This window comes from Corylus avellana, chromosome ca1, assembly GCF_901000735.1.
Source record: "Corylus avellana chromosome ca1, CavTom2PMs-1.0".
Lineage (NCBI taxonomy): Eukaryota > Viridiplantae > Streptophyta > Magnoliopsida > Fagales > Betulaceae > Corylus > Corylus avellana.
The window spans coordinates 18,576,078-18,598,099 of NC_081541.1; the positions used below are offsets into that span (position 1 = coordinate 18,576,078).

Sequence of the window (22,022 nt, forward strand, 5' to 3'; positions counted from 1 at the left end):
TACTTTGTGCTGAATTTCAAATTCCTGAATGGAAACAAACAATTTGTTCAGGAGAATCTGAAGAGATTTTCTGTTTGAGAATACCCCCATATCCAATGTTGGAGGCGTCTGTTTCTACAATTTTGAAAGCTTTTACTTTAGGAATGCCAAGACAAGGGAAAGTCTTGACATATTTTTTGACTTCTTGGATAATTGAAGTATGAAGATCAGTCCAAGGTGGAGGGTTACTTTTGAGACGATCATACAATGGTTTACAATGTTTTCTAAGATTTTGGTAAAAGTCAGTAACATAATTTAAAGATCCTAGAAACCTTTGAAGATGGTTTTTATCAAGGATGACATAAGGAAATTTGTCTGCAAATTGAATGGCCCGATCAATGGGTTTAACCATTCTTTGACTGATGTTGAATCCCAAAAATTTGATTTTTGTTTGAAACAAGTTGATTTTGTAGTTGAAACAACTAAACCAGTAACTTTGATGATACTAAGAAACGAATGAAGATGTTTCCAGTGTTCATCAATTGACTTTGAAAATATGAGGACATCATCTATGTAAACAATTGAGAAATGTGCTATAGGGTCAAAGATTTCATTCATGATGTTTTGAAATTCACTTGGGGCATTTTTTAACCCGAAGGGCATGCCATTCCATTCATAGTGGCCAAATGGTGTAACAAATGATGTTTTTTATCTATCTTGTTCATGGATTTGGATTTGCCAAAATCCACTCTTCATATCAAATTTTGAAAAAACATTGACTTGACTTATTCTGTTTATCAGGTCTTTTTTCTTTGGAATAGGATATCTTATCCACTCTAAGACTTTATTAAGAGGTTTGCAATTTATTACTAATCTTAGAGTTCCTCTTTCTAATTTTGCATTTTTCTGTACGTAAAAGGCTGAACAAGATTAAGGGGGCTTGCTTTTTCTAATTATTCCTTTGTTAAGCAATTCTTTAATCTCGGTTTTACAAAGTTCCATTATGCCATGACTCATTTGGATGGGTCTAGCTTTAGTAGGAATATTTCTTTCACTGAAGTCTTTTACGTAAGGGAGGTTTACAATATGCTTTTTCCTATGCCAAAAGGCATTGGGGAGATCAGAACAGACTTCATTTTGTATTTTTTCTTTGAATCTTTCAATTTTCTGTAAGAGGATATCACTTGATAGCTTTTCTTCAATTCTTTTGTTCTTAATTTCTTCTTTTAGAGAGTTCAAATGCTTGCTCTTATTCTATAAAATGTTAATTGTTTTAAAAATTAAAACATCTTTTAACATATTGATGTCTTTAGCATGGGGTTTTTTAACGAATTTAAATTTTACTTTTTCTCCTAAGACTTCTGTGGTAATTCCTTTGTGATTTGTAATAAAAGGATACAAAATACATAAAAAGAGATTTCCTAGTATGACCTTTGAGTCAGACATGTTTTTTATTAAGACAAATGAAGTTTTGAAACAAACATTATCTTGGCAGACATGTGCTTTAGACAACTTGTAATCTATCTGCATTTTACTGACATTGGCTGATGATAAATGTTCTGTAGTTTTTGAATAATATTTAGTAGGTATCATTTCTTCTTGAATACAGTTTAAATCTGCACCTGAGTCTATCAAGGCTATAACTTCAAACTCAAACTCGTTGTTAATAATGATTGTTACTCTAGAGTTCCATTTTTGAAAAATTATTCTATCAATTATGTTTAAGTATTTTTCATCTGTAGTTTCTTTGAAGATTAAACTTTTAGTTGAAGATTTTGTAGATTTCTCGTCTTCTGAGTCTTGTCCACTTTCAGATTGACTCTATTCTGAAATTTTTATATTAATCTTTAAAATCATTACTTCTTGTTCCAATTCTTTGTTTTTGGCTTTTAAGTCTTTTACTTCTATTTTGATTTGATTGACTTCATGCAGTAAGTCTTGGATGGTTACTTCTCTTTGTTTTGATTTAAATCTGTTGAGGATTTTATCAATACTAATTTGTGGTTCTGTAATTTTTGTTAGTCCATTTTTGGTTTCATTTTTTATTAAATTACTCTTGAATTTTTTAAGGTATTTGGCTTTAGTTTCTGGGTCTTCTATTCCTTCTATTAAATCGATTAGCATTTCTTCATGTTTAGTTAATACATTTATCTTAAGTTCTGTTTTTACAACCTGAATCTTTACAACCGAGTTCTATTTCTGAATTACTAAAATTTTGGTTTGACTCGTAATCTGTTGAGGTGTTAAAAATTTTGTCTTCATTTTCACTAGAATCTGAATTTCGAAGTTCTAGGATTTTATACAAATCTTCTTTCTCTTTATTGGAAATTTTCAATTGATTGATTTTATCTTTTACTTTGCACTCATTTTTGTAATGGCTTGTCTTTCCACATTTGAAGCATTTTACTTTCTTTTTGTCATATTTTTCCTTTTTGGGTTTTTTTGTAATATTTTCTTGTAATATTCATTTGGTTCAAAGTTTTTGTTTTTTTTTTTTCTGTAATTCTTTTTGTAATGTTTTCTAGTTTTTATATATTTATCCTTATGTTTTCTTCTAGAAGGTGGTATAGGAGGTAAACCATATTGTTCACAAAAATTTCTCATTTAATATTTTGTTTCTCTTTTTTCTTTGTTCAAATTTTTATTTTTAATCCTATTTTACTTATTGTACTTATGATGTCTTCGTACGTGAGATTATCGTATTCTATAATTCCAATTTTATTACTTAATTCTTCACGAATTTTATGGACAAATAGGTTGGGTAGACCATTGATAAATTTATCTTTCCAGAAAGCATTTTTACAATCATCTCTTAACATTACTCTTGACATAATAACATCTTTATACCATCTAAAATCACTTAATATTGGACACCTAAGGTTACTTAGTTGGTCATGAATTATAGCTGTAACATTACTTGGGATTCCTATAAAATGTTTCATTATGGTGTAAATTAAAATATTAATTCCATCGAGGATTCGCCTGTTATGTGCTTCATCATAAATTGAGATTCCTTCTTCATCTTTCCGAACGGCATATTTTATTTCATTACGGTTTGTTTTAGTTAGGTATTTTTCCCACCAAGCTTTTAAAGTTCCCGTAAATCCTAAGGTTAAAATATTTACAATTTCTGCATTAGATTTTTTTTGAATTAATAATGTAATTATTAGTAACCATTGACATGTGCTGTAGTTTGTTTAAAATTTTTTGTTCGGATAAACCATCAAGATTCTATTCATAGATCTTATCAGAAGAGACTAAGAATTGGTTAAAAACATTTCTTTCTTCATATTGAATGTTTGGTGGTGTAAGCCTAGAATACCAATTGTGGGTGTTACTTGTTGGTCTAATGATTTTATTAACTTGGAATTCATTGAGTTGTTGTTCAATTTGTTGTATTTCATGATCTATAGTTTGTTCAGATTCTGAACTTTGAATTTCACTTGTTGTTTCATATGTGATTACTTGTTTATCTTTTTTAATGACTTGGATAGTTTTAGAGGTTGAGGCTTCATTTTTTACATTTTCAAGGGGTTTTAGCATGTTATTGACCTTTTCAAGACATGTTTCTTCTTTATTTTTTAGATTTAATGCTTTGGGTTGTGAAATTTTTAAGAGGGGTTGTTCGTAATGGAGTTTTTTCTTTTCAATTTGAGTTTTAGTTGGAGGTGTTGTTACCTTAATTTTGTCTTCTATTCGGTCTAATTGTTTTCCTATGGTTATAAGGCTTTGGTTTGTATAATTGTTTTGTTCCATGAGTTTTTTTTATTTCTTCATCTCTGGAAGTTTTAAAATGAGAGGCTAAAATTTTGATCCTTTGAACTTAATAAAGATCGGTTCTTTTGGTGGGTGACTTGCTTCTGTTATAGTTTTATCTTCTTTTTCCCACTTAGTTAACATGTTTAATTTTTTAATTTCATAAATTTTTATAAATTGAAATAATTTTATATGTAACTTATGTTTGTTCATAAATTTTTCCCATCCTGCAAAAAATTTTATTTTTTGTTCTTTTGTATATTTTAACTTATATTTTTATATATTTTTATTTTTTTTTTTTCCTGCATTCTTGGTAGAATTGTAGTTTTTTATTAAGGGTTGGAGGTTTAAAGTAAATGGTTTACTTATAGTCATTACAGTCCCATCCTGTTAACTGTAATAAAAAATGAAACAAAAAATGGACCAACAAAAATTACAGAACCACAAATTAGTATTGATAAAATCATCAACAGATTTAAATCAAAACAAAGGGAAGTAACCATCCAAGACTTACGACATAAAGTAAATCAAATCAAAATAGAAATAAAAGACTTAAAAGCCAAAAAACAAAGAGTTGGAACAAGAAGTAATGATTTTAAAGATTAATAAAAAAATTTCTGAATAGAGTCAATCTGAAAGTGAATAAGACTCAGAAGATGAGAAATCTACAAAATCTTCAACTAAAAGTTTAATCTTCAAAGAAACTATAGATGAAAAATACTTAAATATAATTGATAGAATCCTTTTTAAAAAAATGGAACTCTAAAGTAACAATTATTATTAACAACGAGTTTGAGTTTGAAGTTATAGCCTTGATAAACTCAGGTGCAAATTTAAACTGTATTCAAGAAGGAATGATACCAACTAAATATTATTCAAAAACTACAGAACATTTATCATTATCTAATTGCAGTAAAATGCAGATAGATTACAAGTTGTCTAAATCCCTTTTTATGTCTTTTGTATCATTTTACTACAGATTACAAAGGAATTACCACAAAAGTCTTAGGAGAAAAAATAAAATTTAAATTCTTTAAAAAACCCCATGCTAAAGACATCAATATGTTAAAAAAGATGTTTCAATTTTTAAAACAATTAACATTTTATAGAAGAAGAGCAAACATTTGAACTCCCTAAAAGAAGAAATTAAAAACAAAAGAATTGAATAACAGCCATTAAGTGATATCTCCTTACAAAAAATTGAAAGATTCAAAGAAAAAAAAATACAAAATGAAGTCGTTTCTTCCGGATTTCAGAACACTCTTTTCTCTTCTCCCTCTCTGATCATTAGTGAAATCTCACAAAAATGTATATCAGAGTTTCATCCATGTATTACAGAATATTTCATTCAATGAAAGTTTTTTCAAGCTAATTTTACAGCATCATATTTTCGTAAGTACTTATTTTCATATATCCTATTTTCATTATGTATATTCTTGTCTCTCTCTCTCTCTCTCTCTCTCTCTCTCTATATATATATATATATATATATATATATATATATATATTTATTTATTTTTGATTTGGTCCTTAAGGGTGGTCGAACCACCCCTAGCCCCAACTGGGGCCACCCTTTAATTTTTACTATTTTGTTTTTTTAATTATCTTTAAAATATATATAATATTTTATTTTATTTTTATTAAAAGGACATATGTCCCATTTATGGCCTTGCCATTAACTGGATATTCTCCTGTCCGTTATCCGGATCCAAAGAAGAAGGCTAAACTATTGGCCAAGTGATGCCTCTTGGGCAATTTTTTTTTTTTTTTTTTTAAACTTTACTTTATACCCTTGAATTATTGCGCGTTTTTTATAAGCTCATCAAACTTCAAAATCTTTCAATTTGTACCACTGAACTTTTAATTGCAGTTAATTTAAAGTCCTCCGTCAAATTTAGCCGTTAACTTCTAACAACAGTACCTAAGAAGATCAAAATATCTCTGATTTTCGTTTTTTTTTTTTTTTTTTTCTAAAAAAAGACGTTTTGGAATTAAAGGTAAATTTGGAATTTTATAAAAATTTTAGGGATATAAACGTCATTCTCTCACTTTTAACGTTTAAAATCTAACAAAGGGAAATAAATTGATTGCAATTGAAAGTTCAGAAGTTCAAATTAAAAAGTTTTAAAGTTTAGGAGGCTTGTCAAAATGCACGGTAATTCATGGGTCGAAAGTGAAGTTTATTTTTTTAAGGAGAAACTTCACTAAGCCCCCCTAAACTTCTGGTCGATTTTGCAGACCTCCCATGAACTTCCAAATCTCTCATTTTAGACCCATAAACTTCCATTTTCTCTCACTTTGAACTCCTCTGTTAGTTTTCAACGTTAGATTAAACGATTTGACTTTTTATACCTATTATACCCCCTACATTAAAACTACACCGTTTTGGGCCTCAAAACTACAACACCCACCCAGCCCAAAACGATGTCGTTTTGGGCATTAATTTTTTTTTTTTTTTTTTAAAAAAAAGAAAAGATAAAGCAAAATATTAAAAAAAGAAAAAAAAATTGGGATGGCGCCATGGTAGCCGGTCTGGGGTGGTCGAACCACCCCCATGGCCAAGGGGGTGGTCCAGCCACCCCAAAAAAAGAAAAAAGAAAAGGGGGAATGGCTTTGGGGCTTTTGGGGGTGGTCGGACCACCCCCAAAAACCAAACCCATCCCAAAACCCTTTTTTTTTTTTTTTGGCCTTTTGGGGGGGGCCGGATCACCCATACCGGCCATGGGGGTGGCTCCTCTGGCCAAAAATGGGGTGGTTCGGCCACCCCATTTTGGCCAACCGATTTTTTATCTTTTTATCTTTTTTATCTTTTTAAATATTTTGCCCTTTTTAGAAAAAAGAAAAAAAATTGTTGACTTTAATGCCCAAAACGACATCGTTTTGGGCTAGTTTTTTTTTTTTTTTTTAGTTTTTAAGTTTTTCAATATTTTTAATATTTTGCATTTTCTTTTCTTTTTTTTTTTTTAAAAAAGAAAAAAAAATTAATGCCCAAAACGGTGTCGTTTTGGGCTGGGGTAGGTGTTGTAGTTTTGGGCATTTTCGGAATTTTAAGTGGGTTGGTAGGGGTATAATGGGCATAAAAAGTTAGACTGTTTGACTTTAACGTTGAAAACTAACAGAGGGGTCCGAAGTTAGAGAAAATAGAAGTTCAGGAGTCTAAAATGAGAGATTTAGAAGTTCAAAGAAGGTCTGTAAAATCGGCGGAAAATTCATAGGAACTTAGTGAAGTTTCCTTTTTAGTTTTTTAATTTATTTATTTATTTTGAAATACTGGTGCACATGTCACTAACATGCAGTAAAACTAGATAAATAAAAGAGATGGCTACCCTCTTGCTGTGCTCTGTGCGAGAAGAAAAGAGAAGTGCAGGCTTTTCAAGAAAACAAGTTCCCAAAACTCTGAGCGAAACATAGAGAGACAGAGAGATCATATTGTTGGGCTGCTGGACGTGTCTTCTTCTTTGTAGAGAAGAAGAGAGTGGGTCCAAGAAGAAGGGCACTACCTCTTCTAAGGATGGCATGACAAAAGTGATCTCTTCAAACAAGGAAGCGAGTGGCTGTTGATGGAGAGTAAAAGAAAAAACAAGGGATCTGGAGGAAGATAAACCACCGGTAAGCAAGATAAATGATTTTTAATTTTTTTTGTAATTTTGTAATTTTTTATTTTTGTGGAAGAGAATGGTGATTTGGGAGAGCTTTGGAGAAATGCCTATGTGGCGTTGGGTGTAAAAGAGTTGGCAGATGAGGTGTTAGAACAATTTGTGTGGTTGGAGAAACAAAAGGTGAAGATGAGTTGTTTGACAAAAGGTCTGAAAGAGCAGGAAATGGTAAGAACAGCTCTTGTAGAGCTTCCTCAAGGCACTGCCAGTGTGGGCTGTGGGATAAGCCCACACAGGCGGTGCTGTCACCAGAAGGAGAGAAAACCAAGTTTAGGAAGAAAGGCGTTAGCCAATTTTCTCTGATACCATGAAAGTTTGAGAGAAACTGTTTTGGTTAACTTAATCCAAAACAGTAAGAGTACCATGTATTTATAGTCAAATGAGCTAAGAGCTCTTGTTACATAGATACTTACAAAGAGAACCGAAAGAGAAAAATGTTAAGGAAGATTTACAGTAACGTAAAACAAGGATAACTAATTAAGGAAATTGGAGAAGACTCCTAACTAAGGCTGTCAAGTAGGATGGCTGTGCAGAGTAGTCATTGAACCTCAAAAGCTGGAAAAGGGAGGCTGTATGTAGAGGCTACTGTTCACAGAAAACATGGAGACATGTTTTCTGTGAATAGTTGAGTAGTCAATGCAGTCAATCTCCTTGGATCACGGGATCAGATTGGGTCATGAGATTTGTGTTGTTGGCTAGTAGCTGAGAAGGTAGCAGATGAGTCTTGAATCACCTAAACACATATGATGTTGCTTAATTCATAAACTTGTCTCATTTTCTGGTAGGTTGATGATGGCAAGCACTTCTGGTCAAGGGTTCAAATCAAACAGAAATTATAGGTGTTGGCTAACGGAAACTTTTGATGGCCATGATGCAGCAGATGATGAGTTATCAGATGATCTGGATGGAAATGATAACATGATTCAACCATCCCTTCAAATTTTTCCTCTAAATTTGGAACCTTTAGAACCATTTGTCGGCATGGAGTTTGAATCAGCAGAGGATGCTAGAGAATTTTATGAGATGTACGGCAGGCGTATGGGATTTACCATACGCAATAATCGTACACGTCGATCACTTAAAGATAACTCAATAATTGGTCGGGAATTTGTTTGCTCAAAAGAAGGTTTTCGCATAGAAAAGTATGCAAATAGACGAAACGGAATTCTTCCATCACGGCGAGCCACTAGAGAGGGATGCAACGCAATGATGAGGATAGCTGCCAAGGATGGGGGAAAGTGGGTTATATATGGTTTTGTAAAAGAGCATAATCATGAATTGAATCCCAGCAAAATTCCTCCTCGACGATCTCATAGGATAGCATTTTGTGAGGTACGTTTGTAGAGGATTAAGAATATTGTGAGAACTTTTGCTAGACTGTTTGTAGGAGTTCTTGAGAAAAGAATTACTAATTTCATTGATATTTGACATATGTGAGATCTAAGAATTGAAAAACAAAACTAGATATGAATTGGCTACAATTTCATTGTTAATTCATGCATTGTGTAATATGTTTCGTCATTACAAGTTCAGTTTTATTTTTTAGTACCTCATATATAGGAGTAATTCCAATTCCAAACAACAAATTTTGCAAGAAAAATAAAAAGAAAGTGACTGAATGAAGTAAAAATACATGTGATTGGTGTTTCAAAACTGTCCTGCGATGGATTTTATGCTAGAAACTTGAAATCAATGAACATCTGAAACAAACTTAGTTATCTGTGTTAACTTCTGGTTAAAGTTAGCAATAACTAACTGTGACTTGCCAATGGTCTAAACTAATTGGGTTGTTTCTAGAATTTGAGTTGGTCTTTAAGTTTGCCAACCTCAAATATAGCATCTGTATACCCTTGCAATTGTATCTAGTTTCATGCATAATTTACTTCAAATGGTTGACCCATTGTTCTGAGATGATATTCTAAGTTGGTCACATTTTTCCTGGGGTTTGGGGTTTTGGGGGTGGGAATTGGCCAACTTATTTTAAATTAATTTTTATTTATTAATTTCCAGCTCTAGTAATATATAGGGGCAAATTGAGCACGTATGAAAGCATTAAACACATAGAAAAATTGGGTTATATGGGAATGAAAGGGATGAGTGTTTAAGCAATTAGGAAAAAACTAGCACTTTTCTTTGCTCTGTTATCAAATGGATTTTAAAACACAACATTTTTCAGATGTTACCCCCCTACCACTAACGCACTTTTCAAGGTGAAATACTTGAAAATGGGTCTTCTGGGGTGGGTTGTCCACCCAGAAGTGGGTCTCTACCCCACCTCCGCGGCTGGGCTGAGCTTCCAACCCTCCATGCCTTGAGGGCATCTGACCCTTATAATCATTTCATTAAAGAAGATAGCAACATTGTAACCAAAGATGATGCCCATGGTTCAAAGTTCTAGTGGCCTAAAAAATGGATTGCTTTAGAAAGTTAAGAAATAGATAATAAATGAATGAAAAAGATTTGAGAAAATTGCTACTTTTGGTGAACTGGTGAGTATCTGCCGCTCCCTCCCTCCCTTCATATGTGCTTCTGGTTTGATGCTCTGAACCATTCCCTACCCATTTTCTTCTTCGTCCATGAGTTGGGTGGCTATGATCCCTACCAAGTACAAGATGTGCTTGATGGGACCAATCAAGTTATGAGCTCAACCCCAAATAACTATCTTGTCATGCTGTTTTTTGCTAAAATTCCTCTGTTCTGAATTTAACTATTCCTGTACTTTTTGTATAAGCTTCCAATTCCACAGGGTCTGGTATATCTAATCTCTCTCTTTGCAGGATGAGAAAGACTTAAAAGTACGGGAACTAACCATGGAGCTGCATCGTGAGAAAAAGAAATCTGCAGCTTATCAGGAGCAACTACAGGTAGTTTTGAAATATATTGAGGAGCATACTCAAAGGCTGTCATTGAAAGCTGAAGTGGTAACTAACAACATAGGAGAACTTGAAGCTGAGGAGCAAGACAGTGCACAATCTGATTAGAGTGTCATTTGAACCATCTCTGTTATTAAATGTGAGAAGTTGCATCTGCATCTGATTTCTCTGATTAAATGAATAAGTTCCTTTAATGCAACTTTTTAATCACTTCATATTGTTGTCTCTGCTTCTATGTTAGGTGTCTACACTTGAATAAAGTCCTGCACAAAAATTGTTTTTTCATGCAACAATAACCTCTTAACGATATGTAGAAAAAGGCCTTTTTTTTTTAATGCTCTGTAAAAATGCATGCTCAAGCATTGTAGTAGAATTGTTGGACTGACTAGGTTGTTGAGATTTGGATTATACCAGTTATCTCCATTGATTTGTGTGTAGAATACTGGAGAACATTTTAGTGACTGCCACTAGCTATTTTTTCACAACGTTGCTTTTTTTTTTTTTTATGATGATTCTCAAGTGCCACAGAAGCAAAGAAAGCAACCAGCTGCCTGATTCATATATGCATATTTCGATTTTACTATAGTTTCTTGTTACCCATTCGGTAGAGAGTAATTCGGTTCGAGCCTTGGACAATTTTAACATCAGATGTATTTCAGGCAAGTACTTATCTGAGTTGGTGGATCCTATGGTGAGCATGATTAGATTATAACCTCTACATTGTTCTTTGCCATGTTCTGTGGTGATGAACTGCAGATACCATCCATGATCTCCTCACTGGTGGGATAAGTTGATGCAAGATGTTTCTTTTTTTCTTCCACGTTCTTTCTAGCATCCACAGGGTGGTAGCAGCTGATGGCTCTAATCAAAGACTCTTTAAGATGACATTGGTATAATGTGCCAGAACATGCAGTGACATTTTATATATTTTCATCCATGTAGGTGTACAAGACCCTCTTTATCTTCTCTCTCTCTCTCTCTCTCTCTCTCTCTCTCACTATCTTTTTGAAAGGTCTTTTTCATTCTTTCCTTTCATTCAGTTTCATCAACCTACATCTCTGCTGACAACAAATGTCAAGTATTAGTAATGCTATTTGTATTAAGAGCTGAAAGGGTCGTGGGCCTCCCAAATGTTACAAACAAAATTTGACTTCTTTGGAGAAACTAATAAACAAGTGAAGAGTTTATCTTAATGACCCTTGCAAATTTTTTGTCTTCTTCTTTATTTTTTAATTTTTTTAATTTTTTAATTTTTAATTTTTTACCCTGTGTTGTGCAAAAGCTTGTTATTTAACCATGTCTTTTTCTACAACTTCTTCATCTTCTTCTTTAAAAAAAAAAAAAAAAGAAAAAAAAAAAAAGAACTTGTAGTTTTTACATTTAGATTTGATGATGATAGTTAGGCTGCTTACCTTTTGATTAAATTACATTTGGAACTATAAATTGTTATCCCATAATATTGGATACACTTATGTGGATCTAGACATCTTTGATAATGCAATTATATGCCAGAATATTGGAATAAACAGTTTGGGAAAAAGCATGTCAATTTTTTTCAGGGTTGATCACCACAGTTTGCTAAACTAATTATAAACTAGAGCATTATTGAACCGGATTAGGAAAAAATAAATAAATAAATAAAAAAAAATTAATTCCCAACATTTCGAAGGAAATCAATTAATGACATAAAATTATGGGAGAGAGTTAAGACATTTAATTAAAAAAAAAAAAAAAAAATCCTAAACACTCACAAAAAAGAAAAAGAAGAATGAGTTTAGGACATGTGTTGCAATTTTGGACACTCTCTATGCCAAAATATATATATATATATATATATATATATATATATGATTTGAAACTCATTATCTGTGCCACCACCAAGTGAGGAAAGAGTTTTTAGAATGGTGGTGTTACTATGAAAGGGCTCGTTTGCTAATAATTTTTATAGACGGCTTTTTACTTTTTAGCAAAAAATTAAAAGTATCAATCAACAATTACAATCAAAAAGCAAAAAGCATCATCTAAAAAGCATTACCAATTGGTTTCACTTTTATCTTACATTACAAATTTGCAATTAAAAAGCAAAAAGCACCATTGAAAAGCATTACCAATTGGGTGTTCCTATTTCTTTTTTAACTTTCTTTTTATTGTTCTCAAAAATACGGATATTTTTTTTTTTTTTTTAAAAAAAAATTGAAATTATGTCTAGAAAACAAAAGAAAATTGGAAAAGCATGTGTTGGGAATTCGAACTAAAATGAATATAATACAAAATTGATTGTTTAGGGCCGGGGATAGAAATCAATGCAAGCTAACGCTACCCATGGTCTTCAACCCGTGAGCTCGGTTTCTCTCTGCTGACTTTAACGGTCCCGATGCAATTTCATTTAATCGGATGGTCAACATATTTCCTCTCTCCCTCTAACGTCACAGCTCTCTCTTCCCTCCGGAGTCCGGTATTTTCCCCCTTTCCCTTCTCTCTCTCTCAGATTCTCTGTGCTGATTTTGAGGTATTATTAGATTGGGCAATTTTTTCTGTGGATTGTGGAGCATTGATTCTACACCGAAAACTCCATGGAACATCATGAAGTTTGTTTCAAATTGGGATGTTGTTGCTGGGTTTGGGTCGATCTCTGAATGGGTATGGGTTCCTGCTGCCTGATTGGGGATTTAGTTTATTGTCTAAGAAATTGGGAGATTTAGAAGTAGAACCCAAAACTCATTCTCTGCATATTTGAATTTTTTTTTCTTTTTTTCTTTTTTGGAGTTCATCTGCGTGTGTGTGTGTATTGGGTTATGGTAGAATTTTGCATGAAACACCTTGATTGTTTGGGAGTAACCGAAGCTCATTGAAGGACATGTTGAAATTCTTGAAAAATGTTGAGTACCTGATTTGTTTGCAATTGAAAGAGAAGCTGAAATTCTTAATGTTTGGTTGAATTTGCTTGAAAAAAAATAATGTGAGTATTAGTCTGCTGGTTTAGTTCTGGTTTAGAAGAGTTTTTCTGTAATTACTTCTACTTTAGTTGACGCCACATCCAACCGAATTTCTGAAACTTTAATTGTTTGTTTCTACTAATTTAGTTTCATGAACTGAGATGAATTATGCATAGATGAAATCAGTTATTATATGAGATGTTCCCATCATGTTTTCTGTGTTTAAGGTGAACATATTGGTAAAAGCCATTTGGAACTGAAAGCTGATTCTTCTATTATCTATGTAGATGTGCATTGGTGGCCACATGCACTAGTGGCACATAATGGGAACTTCAGACTTTAGCATATATAACGGGCTGCTTAATTATTTCATGGTATGTCATCAAAGAGGTTAAGACACCTTTTGGTGTGACATTTTCTTGCATTATCCAAGAACGGGCCCAACCTTCTGCTGTTTGTTGTGCCGATCATCTTGTTTGGCGGGGATGAAGGAACCTGAGTTCCATTTGGTTAATGTGATAGATGTTTAGCCATTCTTAACGGGGATAACAAATCTACAGTAAGGTTCATTATTTCTCGTGTGGATCATAGCAGCATGGAGGTCAATTTGGTTAATTGGCTTTATGGGCTTAGATCCTCCAAATGCAAATAGACCAGAAGGATGAAAAACCAGAGCCATTTGACTTGGTGCTCTATCACTCACCTGCAGTGGGCTTCAACACCGGACTCGGATTGACCCCACCGGTTCTCCATCCTCAACTCCCAAAACGAAATCCCAAATAAACGATCGAAGCCGACTTACCCACAAGTCCACCACCATTGCGGAGCTCGATCCCAATCTAGGGTTGGGTTTCCCCATTTCCCAATCCCTTCCCTAGCACTTCCTCCAACGTACCCTTTTTCCCCGTGAGTTTCCCACTTCTCTTTCCAAAATTTACTGCTATTACTGGAATTGTCAATTTTCACCATTTGAAGATTGTTTGCTTAGCCTTAATTTGCTCATATCATTCAAGAAATCAACAGTAGAAAGGTTTTTGTTGGGTGTGATTTTGCTTTTGATGTGTACTTGAAGAATGACAGTTTGATTTCTGCCGTAGGATGATAATGGATCATCAATCTCATGGATTTGACTTGGATGAAAGCGATTTAGATATGCAAACTGTAGCATATCGAGGGATCGAAGATGGCTTTCCAGAGAAGTTGAACTCTTGCGTGAGTGAAGAAGATGACAGGGTACTAGACCAGTGTGTTGGAGATTTACCCATGAATGTGGGAGCTTTGGAACCGTACATAGGTATGGAGTTCAACTCAAGAGACGAAGCTAGAGAATTTTATGTTGCCTATGGTCGCCGCACCGGTTTCACTATACGGATACACCATAACCGTCGATCACGAGTGAACAATCAGGTGATTGGTCAAGATTTTGTTTGTTCGAAAGAAGGGTTTCGTGCAAAAAAGTATATTTATAGAAAAGACAGAGTTCTACCCCCACCTCCTATTACTCGAGAGGGCTGTCAAGCAATGATAAGGCTGGCGTTGAGAGATGGGATGAAGTGGGTTGTCACCAAATTTGTGAAAGAACATAATCATAAGCTAATGAACCCCAGCAAAGTCCCATGGCGGGGATCTGGAAAGCACTTAGTCAGTGAGGTATGTTTGAGATTGTTGTTTTTATTTATTTTTTGAATATCTAAGTACTTAATTCTAGACAATGTTGCTTGTTACAGTTGTTTGCTGATCCAAGTTTTTGAATGCGCTATAGTGACAGGGTTATTACCAGGCACAAAGCTTTTCAAGCCTGGTCTTGCTGTGTGTTAGCCATTACAGTTGAAACCAATTACAGCCCAAACCTACATGAAGGCCATAGTTATAGTTTCACCTAAAGTTTCTTTTCTTTATATTTCAGTATATCCTAGGAAAATTGAACAGTTCAATTTGGCTTTTGGAATTGGGTCAGCCACTGTCAGTCTACATCATGAATTTAATTTAAATCTTGGTGTTGCGCCTCATGAAGCGGAGGTTGCTAGTTCGAATCTCTCGTTTCTCCTTCGCTTTTGCCAATTACTTAAAATAGATAAATAAATATTGGTGCAAAAAGAGCTACGCCTGTTTTGTATGAGTCACTGAAAATCTTTTGGAACTTTTTTTTTAAAGAAACAGAATAGGATGAAATAGTCATATGAGGGTCACAAGCTTAATTCCGCTCTAAGTCACTGAGGTTAACAATTGGGGAATGTTGAGACAATCAAGTAGAAACTCAAGAGACTTGACTAACATGCTTGCAATGTGAATTATTATGTTACAACTAGCAAGAATCTGTGAATATTGATGTGATCTGGTACATGCTCGGTGTCAATTCTATCTTACTACCGGAGTGGAAATCGCATTTGCTATTTGTTTTGTTCAAAGTTTTAACTTTTACTTTTCTTTCTTGTATTATGAATAATATCAGTCATTACAATGTCATATGTAATGTGACTATTCACCTTTTTTGCAGGACGAGAAAGATAAGAGAATCCGGGAACTATCCCTTGAGTTGTATAATGAGAGGCAAAAGTGTAAGCGAAAGTGTGCTGCATATGAAGAACAGTTAAATATGATTTTGAAAGATTTGGAAAAACACACAGAACACATATCCAAAAAGGTTGCTGATATAGTTCAAAGCATAAAAGACATCGAGGATGAACAACTGGACTCGGATAGTGGATAGAGTTAGTGCAGCTTGTACTGTATCTTCCCTCAATCCTGGATTTTCTTTGATGTGTTGATTAAGCCCCATATGCATTTCTATGAGCCACATGTTCATTAACTTTCTTTGTTCACTTATGCTTTGAGTTAAATTAATCATTGAAGTGGAGAAAGATTAAGGTCCTCAAGGCCCTCAATGTCAATATCTCTATCCGAGCAAATCAGCAACTGGTGTGAGATGTCCTGGCTCAAGGTGCTTACTCTCATGACAGTCATTGCAGTGTTGTATGGGTAATTTGTTCTTCTTGGAGAAATGTTGAATCATCATCTGCAGAAAAGGGGTATATTGTCTCAGCCGTAGAGCCGAGAAAGGTATAAGCATTCTATCATTCTTATGTACAAACTATATTTTTTTTTTTCTTTTAAGAAGTTGTACAATTGTTTGTCCATTGATGTACCTGCATGTTTACATGTTAAATATGTTGACACAGAAATTTGTCTAATTTCCCTTGTCCACTGCAGTGAGGTTGATCATGGTACAATTTTGCATGTGACAGGATGTTCTTGTAAATGCTAAACTGGGTATTATTGCACTTTGTATTGACAAATATAAATTGCAAATTCTGACTCACAATAATTAGCGTTAAGAGGAACATTGTGGTAGTGGAATGGTATTATATGTGTAAGAAGAACGGAGAGTCAGTCGATCATCTACTTCTTCACTGCAAGATTGCAAGTACTCTTTGGCATACTATTTTTAGTCGGTTCGGGTTGCTTTGGGTTATGCCTTGCAGGGTAAGGGACTTATTTGATTGCTGGTGGACGGGAGGGCATTCTCGAAGTGCGGTTGTGTGGAAGATGATTCCTCTTTGTCTTATGTGGTGTTTATGGAGCGAAAGAAATGCTAGATACTTTGAAAATTCCACTAGGACTTTAGATGAACTTATTCATTTTTTCATTTTTACTCTTTACTCTTGGAAGGCCGCTTGGTTAGCTCCATTAGTGATTAGTTTTTCTGACTTTTTTTTTTTTTTTTTTTTCCTCTTAGGCGTTCTCTCTTTATACTTTCCATATATTTGGGTTGCGCCCCTTTGCGCTTTTGTTTTATTTCAACATTACTTATCAAAATAAATAAATAAATAAATTGCCTTCATGAGTTCACTTAAAAATCTTCTAGTAAAAAAATCTCTCTTCGTTTCCTTGTTGTTTTTGATTAATTTATAATTTTATTTTTTTGTAGATTTACTGACAGTGGCAGCCTATTTGCAAAAGTAGAAGTTAGAACAATCCAAGTAGGTCCTAAGGAAATAGGACTCTTTCACTGAGTCTCAAACCGGTTTGGTGACGGTGTGTAAATGGTTACCAAAATCCGAGGTGTTACCTTAAGCGTATAATATGGGAGATTACAAATATCAAATGTACATTTTGTGCATGTCTGTCCTTGTGTTTCTATATGTGGAACAATTTACTTGCTAGTGTATTTTTGTTTTCTTTTGTAGTTTCTTAATTTAATAGAGTTATGATTGATAAAATGTTCTTTTTGGAATTTATAATAAGTTTTTGTGATATAGAAAAAGAAACAGAAAAATACTCAACAAAGGTTACCTAACATCATTATTATTAGGTCCCTTGGTGGTCATCCGGCGTATGGGATAGGTCCTATAGCTCCTATCATGGAATAATGCTATATATCACCCTATGATCTATTTCTCATCTTCCGGAGTTGATGTGGCATGTTTTCATAGTATTTGGTGCATGATGATTAGTTTTTGGTTTGAGAGAATCACGTCACATCAACTTTGAAGAGATGAGAAGAGGATAATAGGATGATGAATAGAATTACTCTTCAGTCCTCCCTATTATGTCTTCAACGACAAGATCGATAGCATTTTTAGACTTAAATCCCAATATTTTTTATGGCATTAGGTTTGTCGGTATATATGTAAAATGAGGTTTTCCTTCAATTTGACAAAATAATTGGAAAAAAAAAAATGCCATTGAAGTTTTTGAGGTATTACTTTTTATCAAATCATTTCCTCTTAACTAGTAATATGTTTTTTTTTTTTTTTTTGTTCATTTATAAGGTGAGCTTCAATGTCCTTGGTTTTAGAGTATCCATGGGCTTGTAAATTGTTAAGTCATCATGACCAAATTTCTTAAATCCTTAGTTAAGCCCTTGGTCGAAGAAGGTTTATTTTATTTACTTCTTAAGGGTAGAAACATTGTTAAATAGATCTTTTTATTCATCTTTTGTTATACTTTCAACGGCGTTGCCACGAATCTAGTTAAGAAAATTTTAAAATTTTAAAGAAAATTTGAAATGATATACATATGTAATTTTTTTTTTTAAAAAAAAAAAAGTGGTCAAACCATCCATAAAAGCCTGGGCCACCTCCCTCTAGCCGGCCTAGAACCAACCCCTAAAGGTTGAGAGTGGAATCAACCCTAAGCTTAGGGTGGTTTCTGTCATCCTCTTTCGGCCAATATATATATATATATAACCCTCAAATATTACCATTTTGAGCAATCCATCATTTAGCCTCTTCTTGAGGCATCGGTGGAATGTTAACTAATCCCCTACTATTAGTCATTTTCAGCCATTAATGCCTACATAAGGTCTGGATCACCTTCATGTGGTGTTGCACGTTTTAGGATAAAAGAGTAAAGGGGATTAACCCCAAGCATTGCCATTTTGAGCAACCCATCTTTTCCTCACCTACCTACCATGTGAACCACTGTTTGACAGTTTAGTCGCTTATATAAGGTGAAATCATCCTAGCAGCTCCGCAAACACTAGGTCGTATCCTATCTCTCTTACTCTCTACTTTTCTCATTCTTATGTATTTCCTATGGCTATTGTAATGCTCCGACTTTATAATTAAGTTAACAAATAGAATAAATTATGTTTGAAAGATTAATAACAAATATTGGGTAATAGAATATAAATCCAAAGAAAAACCAGATCTGAGAGGAGGGAGCAGATCTACTCCCTCCTTTACTCCAAGCTCCTATCCTCCCCCTCCCCTTCTGCTTTTTTTCTTGTTTTTTTGTTTTTTGCTGTTTTTAGGTGTTCTTCGACCAGCCCAACAACTTCGGCCTCTTCCAACGTGCTATGCCGCTCATTTCTTCTTTGAGATCAGTGGGATTCTAGATCTAGGTCTTCAAACTTAGGTCTACTCTCCTCAACCGGTTTTCGTTCCGCCACGCACCAACGCCGGCTACTGCTGCTAGGGGTGAAATTTAAAACCGCCTAACCGCAACCGCTAACCGTTAACCTCTATAACCGTTAACCGCTAACCGTCTAACCGCCTAACCGCTTTCAAACCGCTTTGAAAGCGGTTAGTAAAAACCGCTAACCGCCTAGGCGGTTGCGGTTAGCGGTTAGTGGGTTTTGAAAATCCGCTAACCGCTAACCGCTATCCGCTAACCGCTTTTTTTTTTAATATAATATATATTTATATTATATATATATATATAATAACAATAAGTTGTGAGTTTATGAATTTTTTTTTGTTGATTGAAATAGGCCTCAAGCTTCAAGTTTAACCATATATGTTGGTTTTTTTGTTGCTTGTGAGTTTATGAATTTGTTTGTGTTTTATTTTATTTCTATGTGTGAGTTTATGAACTTGCTTCTGAGTTTATGTATAAGACTACAAGTGAAGTGATGATTTTGTTATAATTTTATTTGTATATTATATGATGTGTAGATTTGTAGAAGATGGCCAACAAGATTTTGGTATATAGCAATTTTTAATGCTAAAATGGCCATGAAAAGGGAAAAAAAAAATGTTTAAAATGAGAAAAAAAATGTTTAAAGTGAGCCCAAAACCGGCCCAAACCCGGTCCAAAATCGGTCCAAAGAAAAAAGCCCAAAAAAAGCGGTTAGAAAAAAAGCGGTTATTCCAAAGCGGTTAACCGCTAACCGGGCGGTTAACCGCTACCCGGTTAGCGGAGGCGGTTAGTAAATTTTACTAACCGCCTAGGCGGTTGCGGTTAGCGGTTTTAGCCACTAACCGCTAACCGCAACCGCTATTTCACCCCTAACTGCTGCTGCTTATCGTGTCCTTATCTTGAGATCGGTGGGTTTTTAGTGCGTATCGTCTTCTTCACCCCGGTTGCTGCTGCTGTTTGCTGGTTATTTGTTTGTGTTTTTGTTTTTGAATAAAAGTTTTCTTCAATTTAGATCTACCCTCATGAATGATCTATGGGGTGAGGAGGATTAGATCGGTGTGAAGGATTTTCTCTCACAGCTGGAAAATAAAGGTTAAAAAATATAGCTACTTATGTCTTAGATCTAGTTTGTCCAAGAGTAGATATGTGCATTAATTGCAGTTGTACATAGATTAGCGAAAAAGTTGAGGTAATAGATGGTACGTAATTGTAAGATCTGTATTGTATCTATGACGTTGTAACCTCATAACTTTGAGCTATGATTTTTCAGAGCTTTTATGCTCTATGATGTAAGAGCTTTATGATTTGGACCTTATTATCAATAAAATTAAAAAGATTCCCGTTTCAAAAAAAACAAAAAAACAAAAAAAACAAATAGAATAAACTCTTATTCCATGTGGTGCTACTACTTTTCTATGATTCTCACAATGGGAAGATGTCATGTGTTTTTTTTTTTCTTCTTCTTTTTTAAACCACAAACTCACTTGTATAAATGACACAATATATATATATATAAGTTATTATTCATTGAAAAGTGCAGAAGGGTGCAACCCTATTACACATGATGTATACAAAGAAAGGTTCCACTAAAGTCAAAAAATGGAACATAAAGACAAAAATTGAGACATGGTGAAAAACTAAGGCACACTAAAAGTGTCGGCCCAATCAAAACATCTTGCATTCCGCTCTCGCCAAATAATCCACATTAGACACAGTGGTGCAATTCGCCACACCTCCTTTGCTGAACTATTACCTTGCTGATTGCACCAACAAGCTAACAAATCTGCTACCCCTCCAGACATGACCCATGTGATATCAAAAAGAGAAAATAACACACCATAAAGCTTGTACCACTTCATAGTGAAGGAGAAGATCGTTGACAGACTCGTCACTCTGCTTACACATGCAACAACATTCCACCACAATAATACCGCTTTTACGAAATTATCCAAAGTCAAAATCTTTCCAAGAGTCGCCGTCCACACAAAGAAACTGACTCTCAATGGAACTTTTACTTTCCATATACTCCTCCACTAGAAAGAGGAAGCTAGCACATCTGTCCCCGAAGAAGAAAGCATGCAAAAAAAAAAAAAGACCATACCTCAAAGATATTTCGTTTGGAAGGAGTCCCTTTGCGTGCAATTCATCCCCCCATACCACATTAGGCATATAACTTGGCAAAAAAAGCCATCACCACCTCTACCTCCCAATCCTAGACATCTCGTAAGAAATGAACATTCCACTGTATAACACCATTCGACAATTGCATATGATCCCTAACCTATGCCTCCTTATTACTCACTATTTGAAATAATACAGGAAGCCTCCTTCAAGGACTGATCCCCGCACCAAATATCGTACCAAAACCTAATGTGGGACCCATCTCCTACTTCAAAGCTAATAAATCTTGAGAAAACTCCCCCACCTTCTCTGAATATGTTTCCACACACCAGCTCCACAAGGGCCCTCCACCACCTTGGTACACCAACCACCATTCATGCACCCATGCTTGACCTGAACAACCAACCTCCAATACGCTTTTATTTCCGTAGCAGATCGCCATAACCATTTACCCAGTAAAGCGAGATTGAAATTATACAAGTTTCGAATTCCCAAACCACCATCTTGCAAAGGAGCAAATTTGAGCCCATTTCACTAAATGGAACTTAGGCTCCTCATTTAGACCACCCCATAGGAAATCTTGTTCACATGAATAGAGAATAAAGACAAGAAATACATAGGAAGGTTGGACAAAGTACTTTTAATCAGTGTGAGCCTCCCACCCTTTGATAGATACATTTTCTTCCAACCGCCAATTTTCTTCCCATCTTCTCGACAATATCATTCCAAATGGTGGTAGACTTTTAAGGCGCTCCCAGAGGAAGACCTAAATATTTCATAGGTAATCCTGCCACCCTACAACCAAAAATGCTTGCCATCCTATCAACATCCTCCACCTC

General features: G+C 34.5%; 2 protein-coding genes across 9 annotated transcripts; both read left to right on the forward strand.

The window, feature by feature from the left end:
* Positions 1-7,053: 7,053 nt before the first annotated feature.
* Positions 7,054-11,457, forward strand: LOC132179237 (protein FAR1-RELATED SEQUENCE 5-like). 3 transcript variants are annotated; one of them, XM_059591911.1, is made up of 4 exons: positions 7,054-7,344; positions 8,177-8,723; positions 10,169-10,403; positions 10,785-11,457. In XM_059591911.1, the coding sequence occupies exons 2-3, from the start codon at positions 8,181-8,183 to the stop codon at positions 10,370-10,372; spliced, it is 747 nt and encodes a 248-aa protein (XP_059447894.1). In that variant the 5' UTR covers positions 7,054-7,344; positions 8,177-8,180; the 3' UTR covers positions 10,373-10,403; positions 10,785-11,457. The 3 variants fall into 3 exon arrangements, with proteins under 3 accessions (XP_059447894.1, XP_059447902.1, XP_059447912.1); XM_059591919.1 differs by having other exon boundaries at positions 10,924-11,457; XM_059591929.1 differs by having other exon boundaries at positions 11,021-11,457.
* Positions 11,458-12,575: 1,118 nt separating this feature from the next.
* On the forward strand, positions 12,576-17,371 carry LOC132179255 (protein FAR1-RELATED SEQUENCE 3-like). 6 transcript variants are annotated; one of them, XM_059591962.1, is made up of 4 exons: positions 12,576-12,719; positions 12,784-12,904; positions 13,488-14,850; positions 15,698-16,920. In XM_059591962.1, the coding sequence occupies exons 3-4, from the start codon at positions 14,299-14,301 to the stop codon at positions 15,908-15,910; spliced, it is 765 nt and encodes a 254-aa protein (XP_059447945.1). In that variant the 5' UTR covers positions 12,576-12,719; positions 12,784-12,904; positions 13,488-14,298; the 3' UTR covers positions 15,911-16,920. The 6 variants fall into 6 exon arrangements, 3 of the variants coding, with proteins under 3 accessions (XP_059447945.1, XP_059447936.1, XP_059447923.1); XR_009439902.1 differs by lacking the exon at positions 12,576-12,719 and adding an exon at positions 17,129-17,371 and having other exon boundaries at positions 12,728-12,904; positions 15,698-16,260; XR_009439901.1 differs by lacking the exon at positions 12,576-12,719 and having other exon boundaries at positions 12,728-12,904; positions 15,698-16,260; positions 16,411-16,920.
* The last annotated feature ends 4,651 nt before the right edge of the window (positions 17,372-22,022 follow it).

Excerpts from the sequence above, each read along its gene's own strand:
- LOC132179237 (XM_059591911.1), top strand. The coding sequence starts at position 8,181 with ATGATGGCAAGCACTTCTGGTCAAGGGTTCAAATCAAACAGAAATTAT. Across the intron at positions 8,724-10,168 it reads ATAGGATAGCATTTTGTGAG|GATGAGAAAGACTTAAAAGT; the intron begins GTACGTTTGTAG and ends CTCTCTTTGCAG.
- LOC132179255 (XM_059591962.1), top strand. The coding sequence starts at position 14,299 with ATGATAATGGATCATCAATCTCATGGATTTGACTTGGATGAAAGCGAT. Across the intron at positions 14,851-15,697 it reads GAAAGCACTTAGTCAGTGAG|GACGAGAAAGATAAGAGAAT; the intron begins GTATGTTTGAGA and ends CCTTTTTTGCAG.